General features: G+C 41.4%; 1 protein-coding gene across 3 annotated transcripts in view; it reads right to left on the reverse strand.

Annotated features, from left to right (window-relative positions):
- The window catches only part of Plcb1 (phospholipase C beta 1), a 675,692-nt gene that overhangs the window by 225,362 nt on the left and 428,934 nt on the right, over positions 1 to 21,396 (reverse strand). For all 3 annotated transcript variants that reach the window (XM_050132272.1, XM_050132255.1, XM_050132262.1), the window contains one exon: positions 8,879 to 9,016. In XM_050132272.1, the coding sequence (XP_049988229.1) occupies positions 8,879 to 9,016 (138 nt within the window). The remainder of the gene's footprint in view (positions 1 to 8,878; positions 9,017 to 21,396) is intronic.

Raw genomic sequence — 21,396 nt, forward strand, 5'->3', positions numbered from 1 at the left:
ACAACTTGTGGGAACTGGTTCTTTTCTCTCACAGTGTGGGCTCTGGGAATCAAACACAGGTTGTCAGGGTCAATGGCAAGCACCTTTATCTACTGAGCCATTTTACCAGCCTAGGGATGGACAGTTTGGAGTTGTGGGTCAAACAGTAGCAGTTTTGAGCTTTGACTATTTCTATGGTTTATATCCTAAGAACTCACCTTCTGTCATGTGCAGGCAGCCCTAGACAACACAGAAGCAAATGGGAGTTTCTGTGTTCCAATAAAACCTCACTTAAGAAGGAGAGTGCTCAGTTTGGCTCCAGGCTTAACTTCCTCAAGTCTTACACTAAATCTTATTTCTATTGTCTAGTAAAAGATATACCCCAGCAGTTTTACTCGCCTGCATGAGCTCTTGGGTTTCCTGTCCAAGAGCAGCTTCACTACTATGTGCACTGGTTTCATTTCTCATACCTTGAAAGCACCTGCCCTCACTTCCCTGCCCTTCCTAGGAGCCTTTCCCGTCTCCCTGCTGCTAATGACATCATGACAGCTCAAAAAGGAAACTGATTTTGTGTTCTTAACCTGCCTCCTCCTTCTGAAGCCTCAAGGCCATTCCGCTCAGAACTTGAACCTGAGACTCAACTGAGGTAGCCTTAACAAGGCTACAGTGACCTCCGTGTCATTCGACCCGGTCGTCAATTTTTGGCCTTCATCTTACTTGGCACTGTGAGCAGCCATGGCACAGTTGATCTCACTCAGCCTTGGAGTATTTTTTCACCTGAGTTCCAATGAAACACATTCACTGCTTGTTGCCTTGCTGCCTGTTCCTTCTCAGCTTCCTTTATTTCTGAGGCTGACATGACGTTGGAGTGTTCCCGACTGCGAGGTTGGCTAGCCTCTTTATCTAGGTCCACTCCCCAGCTGATCTTTCATCCGGCTTCATTAAGTTCTAGGAATAATTTTAAATGCTATCAATTAACTAATGCCTTCGAGAAGTTTATATGTCACCTTTGCTGTGAAATCCCAGGCCCACAAAGCGAAACCCACCCAACATCTCCATCTGGATTTCTCACCATCTCCAAGAGAACACGAAAAAAAAATGAACCTCTGCCATAGTGAGGGATACTTCTTTCTTTCCTGACACTCAAGGAAAAATGTTAACATCATCTTTTGTTTCTTTCTCAGGTTCATATGTATCTGCTGTTGGCTCTTGCTTTAAATTATGGAGATTTTGACCCCCTTCCATTTCCTGTAAAATTTCTCCTTCACTCAAATAACTGGCTGTTCACACAGAATATTCTAGAGTTTGTTAAGTGATCTGCCTTTTCCCATTGTTGTCTTCTTCCTGCCCCCCACCCTTCACCCCCAGTCCATTACCGAACAGACACTAAGTCAGGTCACATCTGTCCTCGGTTCACACTCCCTGATGGCTTCTCATTCACTCATAGGAAAACTCAGAATCTTTTTGCTACTATGTTCTCTCAGCATTGCTGTCTCTGTCCCTGCTGTCGGTACCCTGTGACATCTCAAGACACACCAGACACTACCTGGCTGAAGAATTTTATCCTTCATGTTTGTCTATCTGGAATATTCTGTCTCCAAATATATTTCTGGCCTATTCCTTCAGATGCTTCAGATCTTTGCTGAGGCATAACCTACTCATAGATATTACAGGGATTAACAGCCTTGGAGGCCGCTGAGTACCAGTGACTTCTTTAGGTTGACTTTGGACCCCAACCCACATTTCCCTGGTAATATTAGTAAGAGAATCCCTTCCTCAGGTTTTAAATTACACTATGAGAAAGTGGAGGTGTTGAGACTTCCTCGAGGTCCATTAAGACAAGGAACTTCTCCCTAGTCAAAATAGAATACAAGTTCAATCTCTTGACTTAAATGAAGAGCTGATATTCTTTCTATACTGCCCCAAATACTATGCTCTCCTCCCTGTAAGGTTTAGTGCATCTGGGTCTGTCAATCACCTGGCCAGGAGGCCAGGAGTCCACACCCTATGAAGAGAGGATTATCTTCCTAATGAGGTAAAGGGCTTTTCTTTCCCACAGTCCTCTGCGCTGGTGCAGGCCCTTGCAGTGCATCTGCCTGTCTTCCCACTTTTCTGAAACCTAATTCCCCAAATATAGAACTTTTTCTTTCTCACTTAAAACATTTTACTTTATGTGAATGGGTGTTTGTATGTATATCTGTGTTCCACTTATGTGCCCTGGCATCCGAGGAGTTTAGAAGAGGGCATTGGACCCCCTTGGAACTAGAGTTACAAGTTGTTGTGAACCACCATGTGCATACTGGGAAATGAACCCAGGTTTGCTGCAAGAACAGTTAGTGCTCATATCCACTGAGCTATCTTCCAAGTCCCATCCTTTTTCTTTTTCCTGTCTCCTCTTCTTCTGGATATTGGCCAGAGACACCCAAGCATGCTTTCCCTGGCACGCTAGGATTTTCACTCTTTCCCTGAAGCCACAATGGGAATGTTTTCTGGCTCCGCAGCAAACGGAAAGACTAGCTCTCCTCCTCTTTTTCATCTCCCTCCTTCAGGATTTCAGCTTGTCTACAATGTGAAGTTTCTCTCAAACACTATAAAATCCTCCTCAAGCCTCCTTCCAAGTCTGTTTTTATTTATTTATTTTATTAAGAAGCTCGAGAACCTAAAAAAAAAAACAAACTCGTTTCCTAGGTAATAGAGATATCTGGTGGGACCAATTTACATAATGTCTACTTTCCAACACTCCCAACCTCTACTTCGTTTGTGTTGATCTCACTTTTCCCTTCCTTATTATTTTTTGTTTTGTTTTGTTGATTGTCTCTCCCTCACTGGAATTCATGTTCCACATAGCAGAGGGTCTTTGTTTTGTTTACTGCTCTATCCTCAGTAACACGAACAGAGCTTGGGACATTGTGGAGAGCTTAATACAATTGTTGAAGAAGTCACTGGGTGAAGGATCCCAACACCTTCTTCCCTTTACAGATAAAAACTCTGACCAATTGTCAACGGGCTTCAGGGTTCATATCCATTTGTTGGGAGACTGTGGCTGAGATTTTGGATCTGTAGATGCCTTAAGTGCTTTCTTCTCTTTTCTGCATTCTTTCCTGTATCCCTAACTTCAGGACTTATTAATATGAAATCTTTCCCCTCTTTATTTCTTTCCTACAGTAAGCAAAAATGGCCTCCATGCTGGAGAAATAATTCATTTACAATGGTTTTGTTTTCCCTAGCAGCACAACAGCCTGCATTTGTCTTCTCAGCAAAAGTTCTATTGCCTGTGTTGTGTTTGTTTAATTAATGAGTTGAATTTTAAAATGTGACCTTGCAGAACACTGAGGGGTGTTTCTTCTTGAATTTTCCACTTGCCCTTCTTACATCATATTCTGTGCCCCCTCCACATCATCTTTCATTTTCCTGACTTGCTCAGAAATAGGGACTAGAGGCATCCACAAGATTTTCCTTCATGTTACTCTCTCCCTTCTCCCACAGCTCATGGAGAACCCGCTTAAGAATGTTATCTGACTTGAGGTACACATACGTTATTATTAAAGAAATGTTTGCAAAGTTCCCACAATGGTCATTAAGGAGGCTAGATGACTCAGTTTCTTGAAAAGTGTCATGCAAAGAGGCCATATTTCTTAGGTATCCAAAAGACTCTGGGAAATGTTTGCAAGTTAGAGAGTGTACACATGTGCTTAAGAATGTCGATTTGGCTCTGTTAAGTAAGATGATAGCCTCTCCCCATTGTGTTCAGAGGTCAAGACCTGAGATTCTATTCAGTGCCATATTTTTCTTCCTTAATATGAATCTAGACTGAGAAGCTGCCAACAGAAGTCCCCAAAGCACATCCAGCTCGTAGTTGTATTTGTTTGTCTAACATGATATGTGAAAACAACTGGCGTCTATATTTAACAACCTATCTGCATTCTCCAACTCCTTTAGGAACTAAACTCCGAGGTCAGACAGCACTAGAGTGCAATGCCCAGATCTGCAGGATGCAAATCTCCTGGGAACTTGTTAGACATGCAAATACTCAGAATTGATCCCAGCCCTGCCAAGCGAGGGCTGTGCACCCAGACCCGCTGGGTAGGACTGTGCACCCAGACCTGTAGCCAGTCTTTTAATAAGCCTCTCTGGTAATTCTGGCTACAGTTATGTTTTATACCTACTGGTTCACAACTGGTAGAAGCTAAAGAGAAGCTGCACTGTTGAAAATGGCTCGTGGAGATTGTCAGGAGGCTCCCATCCCTCCAGTCTTCTCTGCATCACTTCTGTGCAGTGCAGTTATTAACACACCTCAGAAGGTCTGGCAGACTTAACTCTACAACCTGTATGTAGCCTATACAGTCTCTGATAATGAGCGACTGTCCTTGTGGCTGGGGCAGTTATAGCAGTCAACCAGGATGTGTACAGGGATGCTGAGTATTACAGTACCTTTTCATGGGAGGGAATCCCAAGGGAGGCTGGATCAAAATTTAGATAACTAAAGGCATTTCCAGACAACTAGAAAAAGTCAGAGGGCAAGAGTGTGTGTAGAGGTGATACTGAAGACAGATCAGGGAGGTGCGGTAGTTGTGTTTGAGTGACCAAGGTCTACATTAGAATAGAAGAGATTGGAGTCAAAATGATAGTAATGATGGTCAAAGGACATTTGCCTCTGAATAAGGCAATGGTGATGTGTCTAAAAACTATAGTGTGTTCCCTAAAGATATCTTGTCCAGGCTTTTACTCAGATGATGAAGCAGCCATATTTATTAGAGACTTTATTTATTCTTTTCATCCTTTGTTTTCATTTATTTAGTGGATACGGATACCCCCAACCTTGCAGTAGATTGTGAATGCAGGTCCGTTGGGAGTCAAAGTAAGAGAATAGAGAAACATGACATTCACCATCTCTCCTGAGGTGCCTCAGAGTGGTCAGACATTTCCGGGAGGTGAGCTGAAGTCCTGGAGGGCCACGTGATAGCAAACACTATGTGACCATTGGCCTTCTGGACAGTAGGGATGTGTGGAGAACAGGATGGCTTACATTCCTATTTCTCAGACACACAGTACTCCCAGAGGAGAGTTGATTGTTAGGGCACAGGAAGGCTGCTGAGTCAGGCTGCGTGAGGAAGATGTTATTGTTGTTTCACTGTAAGAGACGCTATGTGCTATGTTCTTAGTCCAACCACAGAGGGAAGGTGGAAGAGTTTCCTCTGAACATCTGTCTCTCAAAGGATCCAACTTTCTTAAGGACTAAATTAGAAATTCATTTTCAGCCAGCCACAATTTTAGTTCCGGCACTTCTGTGGCTGCGAAGGGTAACTACAAGTTTGAGGACAGTCTGGGTTCAACTAAAACTAGAGAAAATTCAAGCTTTGAGGTCAGATTGGCCTACAGGGAATAACCCCGTTTCAAAAACAAACAAACAAAAACAAGAAAACTTCAGCACGTCTGGAATTATATCTTTGCTAGTAGTTCAAGTGAGCAGCTTCCTTCAGAGACTGACCTTCCCTGACTGGCTCATTAAGAGGCCAGACCCTCCTCTTCCATTTCTCAGGCCTCCTGCTTTATTCGTCTGCACTCAACATAAGGCATGGCATGCTCACAACTTCATTGTGAATTAGCTGGTGATTTTTTCCTAGATTCTTTGAGGAAATGTCCTGGTTCATAGCTGAAGCCCTAACATCGGAAGTGTGTCTGATACAGAAAAACTTCCATCCTGCAGATACATGCTGGAGGTAGCATGAGCTGACGTCTACTTAAATAGTCTGACAGCATTCAGCTTTCAGAGGAGTCCAGGTTTGGTGTAGGAGGTCCTTCTGTATTTGTGTTTCTCTTATTGGTTGAATAAAGAAACTGCCTTGGCCTTTTGATAGGGCAGCAATTAGGTAGGCAGAGTAAACAGAACTGGATGCTGGGAAGAAGGGCAGACAGAGAGCTGCCATAGATCCAGCCGCCAGGTCAGACATGCTAAATCTTTCCTGGTAAGCCATGACCTCGTAATAAAATACAGATTATTAGAAAGGAGTTAAATAAAGATGTGAGAGTTAGCCAATAAGAGGCTAGAGCTAATGGCCAGGCAGTGATTTGAAAGAATATAGTTTCTGTGTGGTTATTTTGGGGAGTTAAGTTAGCCGGGTGGTGGGACGCAGCCTGCTCCTCTTACTATACAGGTTCTATTGTGCATCCTACATCATGACTCTTAGGTCTCAAACCCTGGGACAAATGGCTGAAGTGCCTTTTTAACATATCAACATAGACCTGGTAACCAGGTTCTCCCAGCATCCCTCAGTTCTTACCTATTACATGGTATGGCTGGCATACCCATACCCAACTCTCTAGCCCAGGGATTGTGCTGCCCTTCCCTATGTAATCCAGACATTTTGGTTACCTACCCTGCTTTTACTTTTTGCCCTCTTAGCTGCTGCACCTGGTTCCCCTCTCTCCTCTCTTTCCTTTACCCTCGCCCCTCTTCTCACATGGCCCATGGTCATGTCCACTTTGGACTCTCCCAGATGGCTCTGCCTCTGGGAGATGCTCTCCTTTTTTTCTGCAATAAACTTTCTCCTCCACTGTACATAGAAGCAGTCAAATACTTTCCTTTTTCTTTTATTGTTTTCATGCAATGATACACTCTTTCCTTCAGAGTGAGCACTATGCAAGACACCTGAGATTTAGGTACAAGGTGTGATGGACTCAGAAAATATTAATAGCCAGAATTATGGAAAATATGCTTTAGAAGGAAAACAGTGTCTGCAAATTTTAAATTTCTGGCTGTTGCATTTTCATGGGGGGGGGGAGTAATTCTAAAGAAATTTGTATCTAGAGGACGTGAAATATACTATATGACTTCATTAATGATGCCAGGAGCTTCACGTAGCTGCTGAAAAACAGAATGAAGTAATGTTTGCAGATCCCATACTGCTGGCGACCATGATGGACTTAGAAATTTAAATCTATGGGAAATTAGCATGTGGGAACCACAGAGAGGGAGAACTCGGACATTGTGAAAATATAGCTGCACAAAGGCCCTAAGCAACAGAAGGTTTACAGATCAGTGTGCAATGAAAGTAGGTCTGCATTCAGTCTCAGTAAAGACCTGTTTGATAGAACAGTTATTAATGTCATTATTAGAAATACAATGAATACCCAGACTGGTCATTTTAGAAAAAGGAACGTGGGTGTGTTGGAGGAGAGAAAGTTTTATGATGTTTTGCAAATCCTAATGTTTTGTTTACCTGCAATCACCCACTGTCCACCAACTCATTCAATACTGAGAAATGGGGTTATGCAACCCAGTGAGTTAACGACAGGGCTCTAAAATGGGGAGGAAGGCAGAGCCAGGATGATGGCAGCAGGGACAGAGTTCCCTGCCCCTGTATTCTCTCCAAGTGTAAATTATACACTGTTGTTACACAGAGAAAACAGGTTAGGTTTTTTAACACACTTGAAAAACGTAACTTTCCACACCCCAGAGTAGTATATCTGGTTGGTGTTTTATCCATTCTGTTGTAAGAGCTGAAGTTGATGTTACAGAAATGATCAGAAATAAACCCCTGCCAAAAATCATTAAGAGATGTCGGAGCAGACCAGCACATTCATTGTAACTCATACAGCTGTCAGGGCACGAGACATCAGACAATTATAGACCACAAGGCCTTGATAGCACACGCTGATGAGGAGCGACTGTGGAGTTGTGATCTGTGCTTTGTGTGCTCTGTAAGGATACACCAATCCTTACAGTATCCCTAAGTATCCATAGATTCATGTTCTTAACCCCTGATGGAGAAGGAAAGTCACCAGAGTTCTGTACTACAAAGTATAAACACAAATGGGGGTGGGGCCCTTCTGTTTGATGTGTTCATTTCAGTGCTTTCCAAATCATCACTTTAGAAAGCAATTCTCAATCTGTGTGCTGTGGTCTCTTTGGGGGTAGCATACAGATGTTCTGAATTATCAGATACTTACATTACAATTCATAATAGTGACAAAATTACAATTATGAAGTAGAAATGAAATAATTTTATGGTTAGGGCATTACCACAACATGAGAAACTGTACTAAGGGGTTGCAGCATTAGGAAGGCTGAGAACCTCTAGAGGAAGTATCACACTTGAGTCCAGGGAGTCTTGGAATTTACAGCTTCTTGTTTGTTGTGTATCGTCGTTCTTTCTGTGTACATCTGGAAACATCTGGAAGGCCCCTTTTTTCTTTTTATCTTTTTGAGACATGTTTTCTCGTAGCTTTGGAGCCTGTCCTGGAACTAGCTCTTGTAGACCAGGCTGGCCTTGAACTCACAGATGTCTGCCTGCCTCTGCCTCCCAAGTGTTGGGATTAAGGGCGTGTTCCACCACCACCCAGCGGCCCTTTTTAAAGTAGAATTATACTCAGTTACTAAGGGGAAACCTGTTTTTAAATCACCATTCCAGTCTATAGCTGAATAAATATTGACTATTTAAATTTTTATTAAAAATGTATTTCTTATTTCACATACTAATTAAATAACTACTACACAACCGCTGGTAATCTGTGTGGTGTATGTGAGGGAAACCAGTTTAAAAATGTGTTAAGTTGAGCATCCTCAGGCGAAGAGTTAAAAATGGAACCAGAGTTAGAAATGGCGGGAGGCAGGATCAAAGTTAAGAAGGAAGCATGTTCACCTGCTGAAACGAAATGTAGCTTTATCTACACTTTGTTTCACAGAGGAATTTTATCTAATGCCCTGTCCCTAATGAAAACAATCTGTTGCTGAACCCCAGTGCTATTATTGAAAAATGTTTTAAACACATGGATACTTGGAAGCTGGATTAGTATTGCATCAAACTATTAAACAAACCAAAAGTCTTCCACATGGGTTAAACAATATCATTAAAAATCAGATGGGGCCAACAGCGTTCGTTGTCTCCACCTACCATACCTTGGCCACCTCCTCTTGGAAAGCCACGAGATTCAAGTGAGAGATGTTCACCAGGTCAGGCCCATACACCACCGTTATCATGCGTTGCTCCAGGTGCCCAATGTTCCCAACATCCAGGAGTTCACGTAACTTGGGGTCCTGGATAAGAAATGTTAAAAAGAGTGGAATATAAGGAAAGATTCTAACATGGTAGCACATCTTTAAATGAATGAGAAGTAGAGCTGCCTTTTCTTAAGAGGAGCTTGTATGAATGGAAGCATTCCTCTCTACAGTGGCGAGAAGGTGGGTCACTTGCCCAAGAGCTGTGGGGTAGACTTCCCCGTTTAAGACCCGTGGTTTTCAGCGAAGTGGTCTTTCTATCATACAGCCATCCTGCAACGCATGTGTACGTATTAGAATGCTCCTCTCTTTCCCCCAATCATCTGATTGGTTATACATTGAAATGAAATGTCTTATTCTTCTCCTCCATTCACGGACACATTAAAACAGAAAAAGAAATTCTTACGGAATAAAAATGCTCATGCCTACTAGAGTCTAAACAACTCAATAGGTTCTGGAAGCGGGGTGCTTAGCTGGAGTCTTCTGACCATTGAGACTATCTTTGTGGAGGTGACATTGAGTCCAGGAGCAATAGGTCTTCTCAGTCATAGACTGGAACCCTAAAACATGTGCGGAATGAAATAAGCCTTTTGTCCATATAAACTAATTATCTCCAATATTTGTGACAATGAGAGGAAGATACCTGGGGCAGAAACATAGCCAAGCCTCTTGCCATGGGCCTTCCTCTGCACTGAGTACAGATGTAAGGAGAAAGGATGTCAGGGGAGCTATGCACAGGATATTTTAAGTCCCTCATTGGGTGTGTTCTGGGCTGTGGACTCGGGATGCCTGGCATCTCTTTCTGAGCAAGCCTCATTCTTTGGGAACACTTTGAGTAAGTATCCCTTGGAGATACCGTTTTTGTTTTTGCCCCCCCCCTTTTTTCTGGGAAAAGGACGTTTCCAAACTCACAGAACTCAAAATAAAACCGAAAATAGGGCTTAGTCAACTTGGCTGCATTTATTTTCCTCCCATAGGACAGGCCCTGTAGGACATTTCAGTCCATGCAGAAAATTAGCATCAAATCAATCACTTAGCAAATTTGCTGCCGGCTTCTGAGCAAGGACCATGCTTGCATTTCTATTTATTTAACAAAACCTTATGCCAACAGGGCCTGATTACTGAGGCTGGGTTATTCTGGCCTCCTTCTGTGGGGGGTTATAAGCCCGTACAAAGAAATAATGAATTAAAAAAAAAAAAACAGAATGAAAACAAGCAAAACCTTTCCAGTTAAGTTACTCACTTGGTATCATTAATTCTCTCTTCATTAATAAAACTTTCTCCTGTGTGGCTGCACAAAGAGGCACACTTTCAAGTAAACTATGGAGAAAGGAACTTCATTTCCAAGCTTGCCCAGTAGAGTCGAAGATTTAATTCCCTGACAAGGTGAGAGCTTAAAAAGGCAAGGGAGCCTCCTGGAAAGATGAGCTGTTTCCCTCAAAGCTATCAATCCCATAACCCACAAAAGGAGAGGGAGAGAGTCAACTAATTCCCAAATGAAGACCACAAAGTAGGGGGTTTCAGCACTATAGAATCAATAGATTGGAAACACATGCTTAAGCAAATTAAACAATTATTCCAGCTGTTCTGGAAATGATTTATTACATTATAGTTTTCAGACACCATAAAGGCAAGTTTAGGGAGTTAAGTGTATTTGATCAATACTTGTTGTATACATGGAAGAGAATAACCATTCTCAGAAACCAACTAAAGCTTGCATAATTCTCATGTGCGGTCAAAACACTTTTGCTTACTCACTAAATGGCTCTCGGTTAAGGGTTTCTACCTCCCAGGATTTCAGGGAAGAGGTGTGGGGGTCAGGAGTTCGTGTGGCTTATCACTGAAACAGAGGATCTGGAGATATGTAAAGTCTCTCCAAAGGAGGTGCCTGAATAGAAAACATGGTCAAGAACTTCCAAAATTCTGTGAAGAACAGCATTACTACCGGCTATAGTCAGCAAGAATCTAGAAGAAATATGTCATCTCTGTAAGTTTTACTTCTAATGGTCATTGCTATTTCTTTAAAAGTCCCTTGGTCTTTTTGTAACTAGAGTTGGTGTCTGGGTTTGGGTGGATGAAGGAGGCTGTGAAAAGGGAACTGATAACTGAACCTGAATATTGGTGAGTCTATCTGAAACGGTTCACATTTCTAACATAAAATTTTAAATGAGTTTTGATAATGAGCTAGAAGAGCAATTGGAATTATATTTTATCAATAGAAATTCTAATGCTTTAAAATCATGTAGTTCAGGATATAAAATGAGAAACGATTGAAAATATGTAACAAGTTTAAGTTGTGTCCTAATGTTGATTTTTTTTTCAGTTTGGAGTATGACATTTTAAACTGTATTTTACTTTCTCTTAGACCATTTGTCATTTTAATCCCCTCTACTAACACTGCAACGTCTCACTGTGGAACACTTCTATTTTCTCAGCAGATCTACACGTGGGGCATTTGCTGATGAAGACACCCATCTCTTCAAGTACCACAGGCTATCCCCAGCAGCTTTAGACTGTCAGACTGTGAAGATCAATAACCTGAAAACACAACTGTATTGACTTCACAGATGAGGACTTCACAGATGAAATTATTTCAATGAACTCAGAGGTCTAAAATTGTGATAATTCTGCACCCCAGTACTGTAGGTCTGGGAAAATGAGCAGGTGTATTTGAAAAACAAACATGCACAATCAAAACTGTACTAAGGACAAAGTCCTGTTGATAGTTTGTCTGAACTACTTGGTCCCCTGTCCTTTCTCTCAAGCAACTTTAAGTGAATCTCAAAATCCTTGATAAGTTCCCAGAGACTATTGGATTCCCCCAGGTTCTAGAGCCTTAAACACACTGGTATGTCGACTGTAGATGCTTTTAAGGAGAACAAGCCATCCCTCCACTCTGCAAAGTTGTTTAACTTTTCCAAGAGCAATAAAGGGTATAGGGAAAACTAAGAGATGGGTGAGCTTGGAATTTAGCATTTTGAGCTATTATTCCAGGCTTACTTTCTACAGGGAATATTCTTTCTGTGCCTCTACAGTAGGGGCTAAGAGCAACTAAGAACCCTGGCCGTTTTCACTTAGCCTCTAGGTTATCTCTACTCCTATAAGAATCACGAAAAAGAAGTGACCTGGCTATGCAAGTCCACTTTTTCTTTTTTATTTATTTCTTTGAACAATCTTGTGTTACATACCAATCCCAGTTCCCTCTCCCATCCATCCTCCCACTTTTCCTACCTTCTCCCTCTCGCCCTCCCCATTCAGAGTGTTGACTCCCATGGGAAGTCAACAAAGTCTGCTACATCACTAGAGGCAGGACCAAGGTCCTCCCCCATGTATCTAGGCTGATCAAGATATCCCTCCATAGGGAATGGGCTCCAAAGAGCCAGACCATGCTCTAGGGACAAATACTGCTAGGAATCTAAGCAATAGTCGATAGGATACCTAAACTGCCCTTCCCCTGTAATCAGATTGATGACTACCTTAATTGTTATCCTAGAACCTTCATCCAGTAACTGATGGAAGCAGGTGCAGAGATCCACAGTTAAGTGCTGGGCGGAGCTCCTGGAGTCCAGTCACAGAGAGGGAGGAGTGCTATTGTGAGTAAAGGCCAAGACCATGATGGGGAAAGCCACAGCTGACTCAAGCTAGTGGGAGCTCACCGATCCTGGACTGACAGCTGGGGAACCAGCATAAGACCACACTAGGCCCTCTGAAGGTGGGTGACAGTAGTGTGGCATGGGCAGTTTGAGGGGTCACTAGCAGAGGAACCAGTAATTATCCCAAGTCCACTTTTTCTTCATCATCAGGACTTGTGATTAAATTACTTCATGTTCATTCTAAAGAAAGAATTTTGCTCTTGGTGATATCTGTTAGCGATTACCATTACCTGGCAATTGGCTTCTGGAGAAATAAAGACTGTTCTACACCCAAGGAAGGGGGACTGAAGTATGACACAATTATAGAATTATGTAATTTAGAATGTCAGAGACAGATGGGAAATTATGCATAAGGTTTTTAAAAGGAAAACTAAATGCCAGTTTAGATCTTCACTACTTAATTTGACTTCTAAAGAAAAGATATTTATTTGTACGCCAGGCTTTCCCAACACAATGCATCTCCTCGGGATACTTAGGTACCCGAAACCTTTTGTTTGGTGCAGAAAGATCTACCATACTCATTTGTTTTTCATAGGCATGAAAGACATTTTTATAAGATTTCAGGCTTATTAGACACTTCTTTATATGAAGAAAATTCTGTTCTTAGCACTTAAGGCAATGTTCTCAACTGAATTATGGTTATCTATCAATCACGAGAAAGGCCAGATATTTGAAAGCCTTTTGATCAATACTAAGTGTAATAATTGTAAACAGAAAGACATAGTCCTTGATACAGCTGAATGATACTAATATAAAAATCATGTGCATGTTTCAATTGGCAGAAAAATAAAACAGCACCTATTAGTCACCTTCCAAAAGTGATTTTTAGGTCAGTTTATTAAAAGTATAGTAAATCAAAATAGGAGAGAAAATATGAAATATGACATCAGTTTTCTTTCTAGAATAAATGGAAGCTAAAGAGTGACATTCAATAGCCTTTGGATAGTCACCTTACTGAAAGTGTAAGTACGCAAAGTATATGGTAGATTCTCAAAAGTCAATGAGAGAAGTAGTTAGCACCCTCCTTTTCTTGTTAGTATTTATAGGTAGTATGCCACTCATGTTATCAACTGCCTCAACCCTTCCTGCCTTCTTGACATCTGCAAACTACCAACTTCCAGCAAAATTCTTCCTTTTTAATTTTGATTTTTAGAACACACACACACACACACACACGTATTTTGCCTGCATGCATTAATGTACATTGCAGGCATGCTCGGTGCCAGCAAAATCAGAAGAGGGCACCAGATCTCTTAGAACTAGAGTTATAGATGGTTATATAGAGTTATAGATAGCACATGGGTGCTGGGAATTAAATCTGTTCTTCGAAAAAGCAACAAGTGTTCTTAGCCTCTGAGCCATCTCTCCACCCCTTCCAGCAAAACTGCTGCAGAACGTGAAAATCCCTAGGCTGGAGGGACAGAGGTATACACACAGTAGGCAGTTAGGAATTCTGTGCTCCTTTGTGTTTGAGCCCCCTCAAAGGCAGAGAAACACATCACTCTCAATACATCTCCCTCAGCCTGCAGGGAAGCCAGTCTCGTCTCTTGGTAATTTTCATATCCACATGGTTTGGTTAAAGCATAACTAATATTAATATGAGTTTGTCTCATCTCCCTGACAGGTAAGGTTTTTGTTTGTTTGACTGTTTATCGTTTGTTTGGTTTTGTTTTATTGGTCAGTGTTTTTCCTTTTTCATCTCCATTTTACTGATCTATTTCATAGAAGCACCTGTTCTCTTTCATGGTACTCTACGGCAGTTGTATATTGCCAAGGGAGCTCTTAGAACTTGAGAACACACTCAAAAGCTAAGCATATTTCAAAAGGAGGTCTGAAAAGTTTTATAATAATTTTTTTGTTTGGAAATCAACCTGCCCAGACATATACACTAATAGCTGTACTGACCCATTGTAACTGGCCTGAGTTTATTGAATCTATAGTAGTAGGGGGGCGGGTCCAGACTCAGAAGAGTTTAGGGAGAGGTTTCCTATGAAGGCACCTGTGTCAGCTTGATGAGAGCTGCAGCTCTAACCAACAACCAGCCAGACCATGGATGCCCAAAAGAGAAAGTGGAGTTTATACAGAAAGAGCACCATAGTTCCTGTCAACTCCTTCATGCAAATGAGGGATTTCAACTGCAACAGAATGTTCCTTCCTGACTGGCCAATGCCAACAGGGGCCTGGTGGCTCATCCTTTAATCCTACCTGCTATAGCAGCAGAGGCCGGGGATCACAAGTTCAAAACTGTCTGGGCAAGTTAGTGAGCTCTGTTTTTGAAGAAAAAAAAAAAACCAACCAAAAAGACTGGGCATGTGGGCACATATGTGTCTTCATGGCACACCTATTCTCGAGTATCCAGAACGCTTTAGGTTGTAATCCTAGCATGGATGTGGGAGGCAGGTTGACAAAAGTGAGTAGGAGCAATTGGTGACTCAAGTTTGCAAGCTGGTGCAGTGTATGGTCCTGCTGGTCAGCGTCTGATGTCAACTGTAGTCAGCTCATCATCGCTTTTGACTCAGAGGGTCAGGAGGGTGACCTTTCTTTAGATTAGTTTAGGATGTGTTCACAGTCATGTTTTTATCTCCAAGGCAGCATGGATGCTCCGAGTCTCTGATTATGTCCTTGTATGGATTTCCTGTGAAAGTAGCAATTGGGTATGATTCCCTTGGGGTCTTCTCTGGAACGTTCAATGGTTTTTGCCTGTCACCCAATGAGGGAGACAGCAGATTCTGCACTTTGTTGGGTATTTCTCTCTACTATTTACAGCAACTTGGTCATGCGGAGCTTTGTTAGCCATTCCATGCCTCAGTTTTCTCATCTGTGAATTGAAGCTGACAGCAATATTCCATTTAAAATTCTGTCAGAGTAAATAAATGAGCCTTCATGGGAGCAGCTGAGAAGTAAATCACAGCTTAAACGTCAAAGCCAGAATGACGTACCCACTGAATAACTTAACCTCATGAGAACCAGAACCTATTTCTGTGTGACTTACCAGTCAAAGTATTCATTTCCATTTGTATTTATGCTTATATGGTTCATATATAATGGACTGACTATATTTTAAAAGCGTGTATTTGAATTTGGTATCTCTCTTAATTCGCTCTTCCCATCAGAAGCATTTCACAGAGTGCTAAAGGACAAACCATTCCTAGAAGGTCTCAGTTTCCAGCTCCTTCATTCAACTGATTTTCAAAATAAGGCAACATGATTCCTGAGCTTCACTTTAGCTTCCTCACGAGGTGGGTACTAAGCACAATATCTGCTATGTACAACATTAGCACAGGGAGTGAACTGAAGCTGTAGAGGCTGCAGGATCCCATGTTCTTAAGGAATAAATGTGTGTGCGCGTATGTGTGTGCATGTGTGTGTGCGTGTGAGTGTATGTGCATGCACTCACGCATGTCCTGATATGATTGCTGATGTGAAAAATAGTGAAATAAATGCTGGCTGCTACTTACCTTCTTTTCCCATTAAAACTATAAATGCTTTTAGGAGCTAAGAAAGAAGTTCTCCTACCAATTGACTACAAGTACTTGAAGGAGAATGGATTAAATGGGTAATTAGTCTGTGAATGTCTGAGAAGTGGTACATACTTGCTGAAGGTTCTAGACATGTATCTCAAAATTAAATGCATTTTGACTTTCAGGGATTTTTTTCCCTTTAATTTTACTTACATCTGTTTTCTATTAATCCAGATATACAGACATTAACCATATCCACTAATACATAAAGATCGATACAATGTTATTTCTTTAGAATCCCAGGGATATAAAACCCTCTACAATTCAAAGTCTTGGGGAGATGTGATATCTACTTTCAAAAGGAGTAATTACTAACACCTAAATAAGTCCTGGCTTAACTCTTTTCTACGTGTGTGCTTCTCATTGGCAGTAAGAACCTATCTTCAAAAATCCATTATACCTATTCATCAAGGCACATTATGCATGAAGACCAGAGTTGTAATCTCTAAGACCTTCAATTTCAATGAGGAAAAAAACTATCTTGAGAGTTCTGTGATTGGGTCTATTCAACGAGACCTGAGGGTTAATGATATCTCCAAGCTGTAAAACCATCCCCGGCGTTCTCGGCACAGCTCTGCACAGGCAAGGCACGAGGCTCTCTTCACTTCACAGAAAGAGATGCTCCCAAACAGTACTGGTCCCAGGACCTGATTAGCCAGGTCCTTTCATTTTACCATTTGCTGTAACTGATGAGCTTTTTGTTCATTTGTCCTCACGTCACTGCTGTGTTTAGTTTTTTTTTCCTTCCTACCCCCTCAGCCATTTTTTCCCTCTCTCTTATTCAAAATTTGCCATGATATTTTGTTATTTTGTTGCAAATCAGGAAGCCAAATGTTCGTATGCCATCCCGGGAAGATGACATTCAGTGCCTGCTATATTTTGAAATTGGACATAATGTCACCTGCTTTCATAGCCAGAGAAGTCTAACCACCCAATTTGTTAACGGCTGACTGAAAAAATTTCCATTTCTTGACTTAGTTATTGGTTTTAAACAAATATATACTATATGGTTAAGGCATGACAAATCCTACCGTGGGTCGTCCAGAAATCGGTGTACCTGAGACTACGTGTGCTTCTCTTTAACTACCTCAGCTCAGTACCCTTATGTGGAACACAGCTGAAGACAAATATGCTTTACAAGACTGAGAGACTGGTTCATGGCTTGACTCCAGTCTGATGCTTGTGTAGCGTTGCTGGGTAATTTCAACAATTAAGTACAAAAATTGGATGGCACTGGGCCGGGAATGAATGCCTTCCTGTGGTTGGCCGGCAAGCGCTTAACAATAGTCTTTCAGAAACCAAAAGAAAGCAAATCACCAAACATTCAAAACACAAAATTCAAACAAGTCAGCTAGTTAAAGCCCCATGCTCTATAGTGTAATATTTATTGAAGCCCGTGAGATAAACAGCCAGTCTCAAGCTACCCAATTGCAGAGCTGAATTTGGAGCCGAAAAGACATTAGAAGTCCACTATTATATGCTATTTAACTCTACATCTGTTAGAGGGACAACAAACCTCAAGATCACAGACAGCCATAATATTTAATAAAATAATTACAAAGTGATACGTTTTGAGGTATTTTAAATATAACTCATCTGGCTTATTTATAATCCAGATTATAAATATATTATATAGTATATATTTATAATAATGCCTGAGGTTAAAAGTTAGAGAATTTTGCAAATATTTAACAATTGCCTATTGTGAACTAGTACAAACTGGTTCCAACAGTTCACCACTTGTACCCAGAGGCAGCCTACGAAAGCTATAGAAGAGAAACTTTATGTTACTGGGAGCATGGACTGACCTCAATTTGAACACACACACTACCTTGAATCTCTAGGTACCCATTCTTCTGCTTTTGCCTGAAGAAGGCTGCTTGAGATTGGCTTTGTTTGAGATCCCTGTTGCATTCTCTGTATTAAATAAGAGGACCCCACTGAGCACTCCCCAGAATGGTCCCACTGGGTAGATCCAGCTCTTTAGGCTTCATCCCAGTAGAGTTAGAACTGATACAATATAAAGGAAACATAATTAGCGCATCTCACTCCAAAACAGAACTGCTGCTTTCTCCCCATGCAGGGATGTATTTCTCTAGGGATCTTCCACGGTCCAGTGCGGCACCGTCACCACCACTCATTCACGGAACAAATGTTTATCAAGACCCGATTGTTTACCTGGTGCTGTGCTAGTTGATGGAGCCATATTAACGAATAAAACAAGATAGCCTTATCTTAGTGATGCTTACAACCTAGTGAGGAAATGGGTACTAAAAACCAAAACAGCAATAACAAACCCAAGGGATCTAAGCTCTTAAAGACAAAGGCAGGAAGATTACTAGCTCGAGGCCAGTCTGTGGTATGTAGTGAGACCCAGTCCTCAACATCCACAAAATAACTTAAAAGATGAAACAAAAATCAAAGAGTCTCATAACTAAATATAAGAGAGTATAGTTCAGGAATCTAACAATGTTAATTTTGAAATAGGGGTGGGGGAGGAAACTCCCTAGAGACATTGCTTGTTTTTCTTTGTTTTGGAGACAGGGTTGCACACGTGGCCTTGACTAATCTGGAACTCACTATATAGACCAGGATGGCCTGGAACTCACAGAGATCTTTCTGCCTCTGCCTCCTGAGCTCTGGAATTAATGATATGTGCCACCAAGCCTTAGGCTCCATAGAGGCATTTTGATGAACTGAATTGTGTTTGTTATCATCAGACATTGCAGACAAGTCCTGGGCATCATATGCAAATGCAACCTAGCCCTCCCTGTGACTGAAGAGAGGAGAGCAAGTGCGAAAAGACTCAAAGTTAGGGGAGAAGGTCAGGTGACATAAAGCAGGAGAGATAAACAGGTGGCACTCTGTGCAAGAAGGTATGACCTGTCCTCAGGAAGGCACTCCACGAAAGTCTCCCTTGAACAATTTCAAGCTGGGGAGACCTGGGATAGCATTTGTTAGAATGTTGAGAGAGACTGGAAGAAGGAGATTATACATAATACTTGTCTTTCTATTTCTTTATTTTGGTGTTCTCAGACTGTCACTATGTAGCTCAGGTTGGTCTATAAGTTTTTATGCAGCCTAGACTGGCCTTGAGCCCCCAACCTCTGCCTTCTGAATTTTGGAAGTACAGTCAGATCTCTATCTCACATGTGTGTTGTAAGAGGACAACCTAGTACCTTAGATAGGGGTACAGCGGTCGAGATGGTTGGACCTGAGCACTAGGTAGGACAAAACAGCATGACTTGACATTGGCATTGGTACTGGGGTTCAAGAGATGGTGATGCCCGTAGTATTCTGAGATTCTGAACTGCTGAACCAACATGTTGGTGCTGTTGGGAATAACAGGGATGCCAGGGGGAAGTCCAGGCTTGTGGAAGTAAAGGTTATAATGCCCTGTTTAAATTTTGAGCCTCTAAGCTTGAAAGAGGTACTGAGGCTACATCTACATTCAAAACATAAGCCCCATTGGGGAAGCCTTTTTTTTCTACCAATGATAGCTACAGAAAACAGAACCCCTAATTTCAGTTTGATAAACAGGATTCTAACCACAGTCAAAGAAGCCTATAGCACAAGAACATTAAGGAGATTTTGTTACATCTTTTTCTTTTTCATGGGTTTCAGGTCATTATATTTTCATCTCACATTTTCCTCCCTTGATTCTCAGGCTAAAACCATTTTCTATTTATCAAAATGTGACTACATAGGAAGGCCTAATGAAGTAAGGCCTGTAAAAAATAACTTCTAATGAATTCAAAGAGAGGTGACACATTTTGGATAAGTCTCCACAGAAGATAGATGGTAAAGATTTCTGTGCTTTGTTATATCTGGTAGCAAACAGGGACATTTCAGAAACAAGGCACTTTATTAAAAACATTGATTTCTAAGGCTATTGTGTTTCATGTAGGTGGTTTTGAATAGTGATGTAGAACTATAATAGCACCTTCAAAATATGATACATTGGCTGCTTCTATGCCTATAACAAAAGAACTATAAATCACTAAATTGTGTATTAGACATTCTCAAATATAAGTGGTTTTCAAATTAGTTAAATACTCAAAGTACCATGCACACATATGAAACAAATAATTTAAGTGCATATGATGGTACTGCCGGTAGCTTTAAAAAGTTAATCTTATAAAGAAGTTAAAATTATAATATGCATGATGCAAGCAAAATGAATAATGTTTTGCTGAATAAGAAAGCCTTGAGCCCTCAAGAGCACAAAGCAGGTAGGGCATCTAAAGAGGTGATATGTGTTGGACAGCCCATAATTAGGACAGAAGAATCTGGTAAACTCCATAGTACCCAGTACACCTATAGAGCCTGTGACATCTATTGCCTCTGGGATATATAAGTTCGTGGTTAACCAGATCTTCTGGTCAGAAACCCTGGATATCCACCGGGTCCCTAGAGAGAAGAGGACTTTAGGATCTAGCAACACAGGTCAGGGGAAGGTAAAACCTTGGAAGCCTTAAAGGACTTGAGCTGAGGAAAGAACTGACAGTGAGGAGCCAAGACAAGGCCTTGGGACTCACATATTGAAAACCCACTTTTGTGGTTTCTAAGTATTTATTATTATTATTATTTGTGGGTATATATGCACATAAATGCATTCCTCGGTGTGGGTGGAATTCAGAAAACAGTTCTGTAGAGCAGGCTGTCTATATCCACCTTTATCTGAGTTCCAAGTCTTGCTCAAACTCGGGTTGCAGCCTAGCGACTTTCCTTGAAGGGCCATCTTGCCGGCCTACTTTTCTGTTTTATATCACAGAATTTCAAGAAAATTTTGAATGTTCATTGAAGAAGCATTCAGGATAAGAACCGAGTCCCAAGTGAATGTTCTGGAGCTCTACAGATTCCATAAGCAGACTCCTTTCACCTTCTCCCGTTGTACTTGTCTTCATTCATTCATTCATTCATTCAACAAACCATTCCTTTACTACCTGGCAGGTTCTAGGGATCTGGCAATATTTTTGGAACACATGGCAGCTGCCTCATTGTGTTGATGGGAGGTGAGAAGGTGAAGGAATAAAGTTCAACAGAAGCAGCTCACGGTGAATGCATTACATAGAAGTCCTTGAACAGTACCAAAAGAGTGGCCTTGAGATGTCCCCATAGAGTGCCCAGTCACCGACCTTCCTGTCCACTGAGGCGATGGAACTCCATAAACTATATTTGGCTGAATAAGTCTTTTCCAGTCACTATGACTAGCTCTCCTGGCTTCCTGAAGAATTTGCTTTTA

The sequence above is a fragment of the Alexandromys fortis genome, unplaced genomic scaffold (genome assembly GCF_014885135.2).
Source record: "Alexandromys fortis isolate MF-2015 unplaced genomic scaffold, M_Fortis_MF-2015_v1.1 scaffold_6, whole genome shotgun sequence".
Taxonomy (NCBI): domain Eukaryota; kingdom Metazoa; phylum Chordata; class Mammalia; order Rodentia; family Cricetidae; genus Alexandromys; species Alexandromys fortis.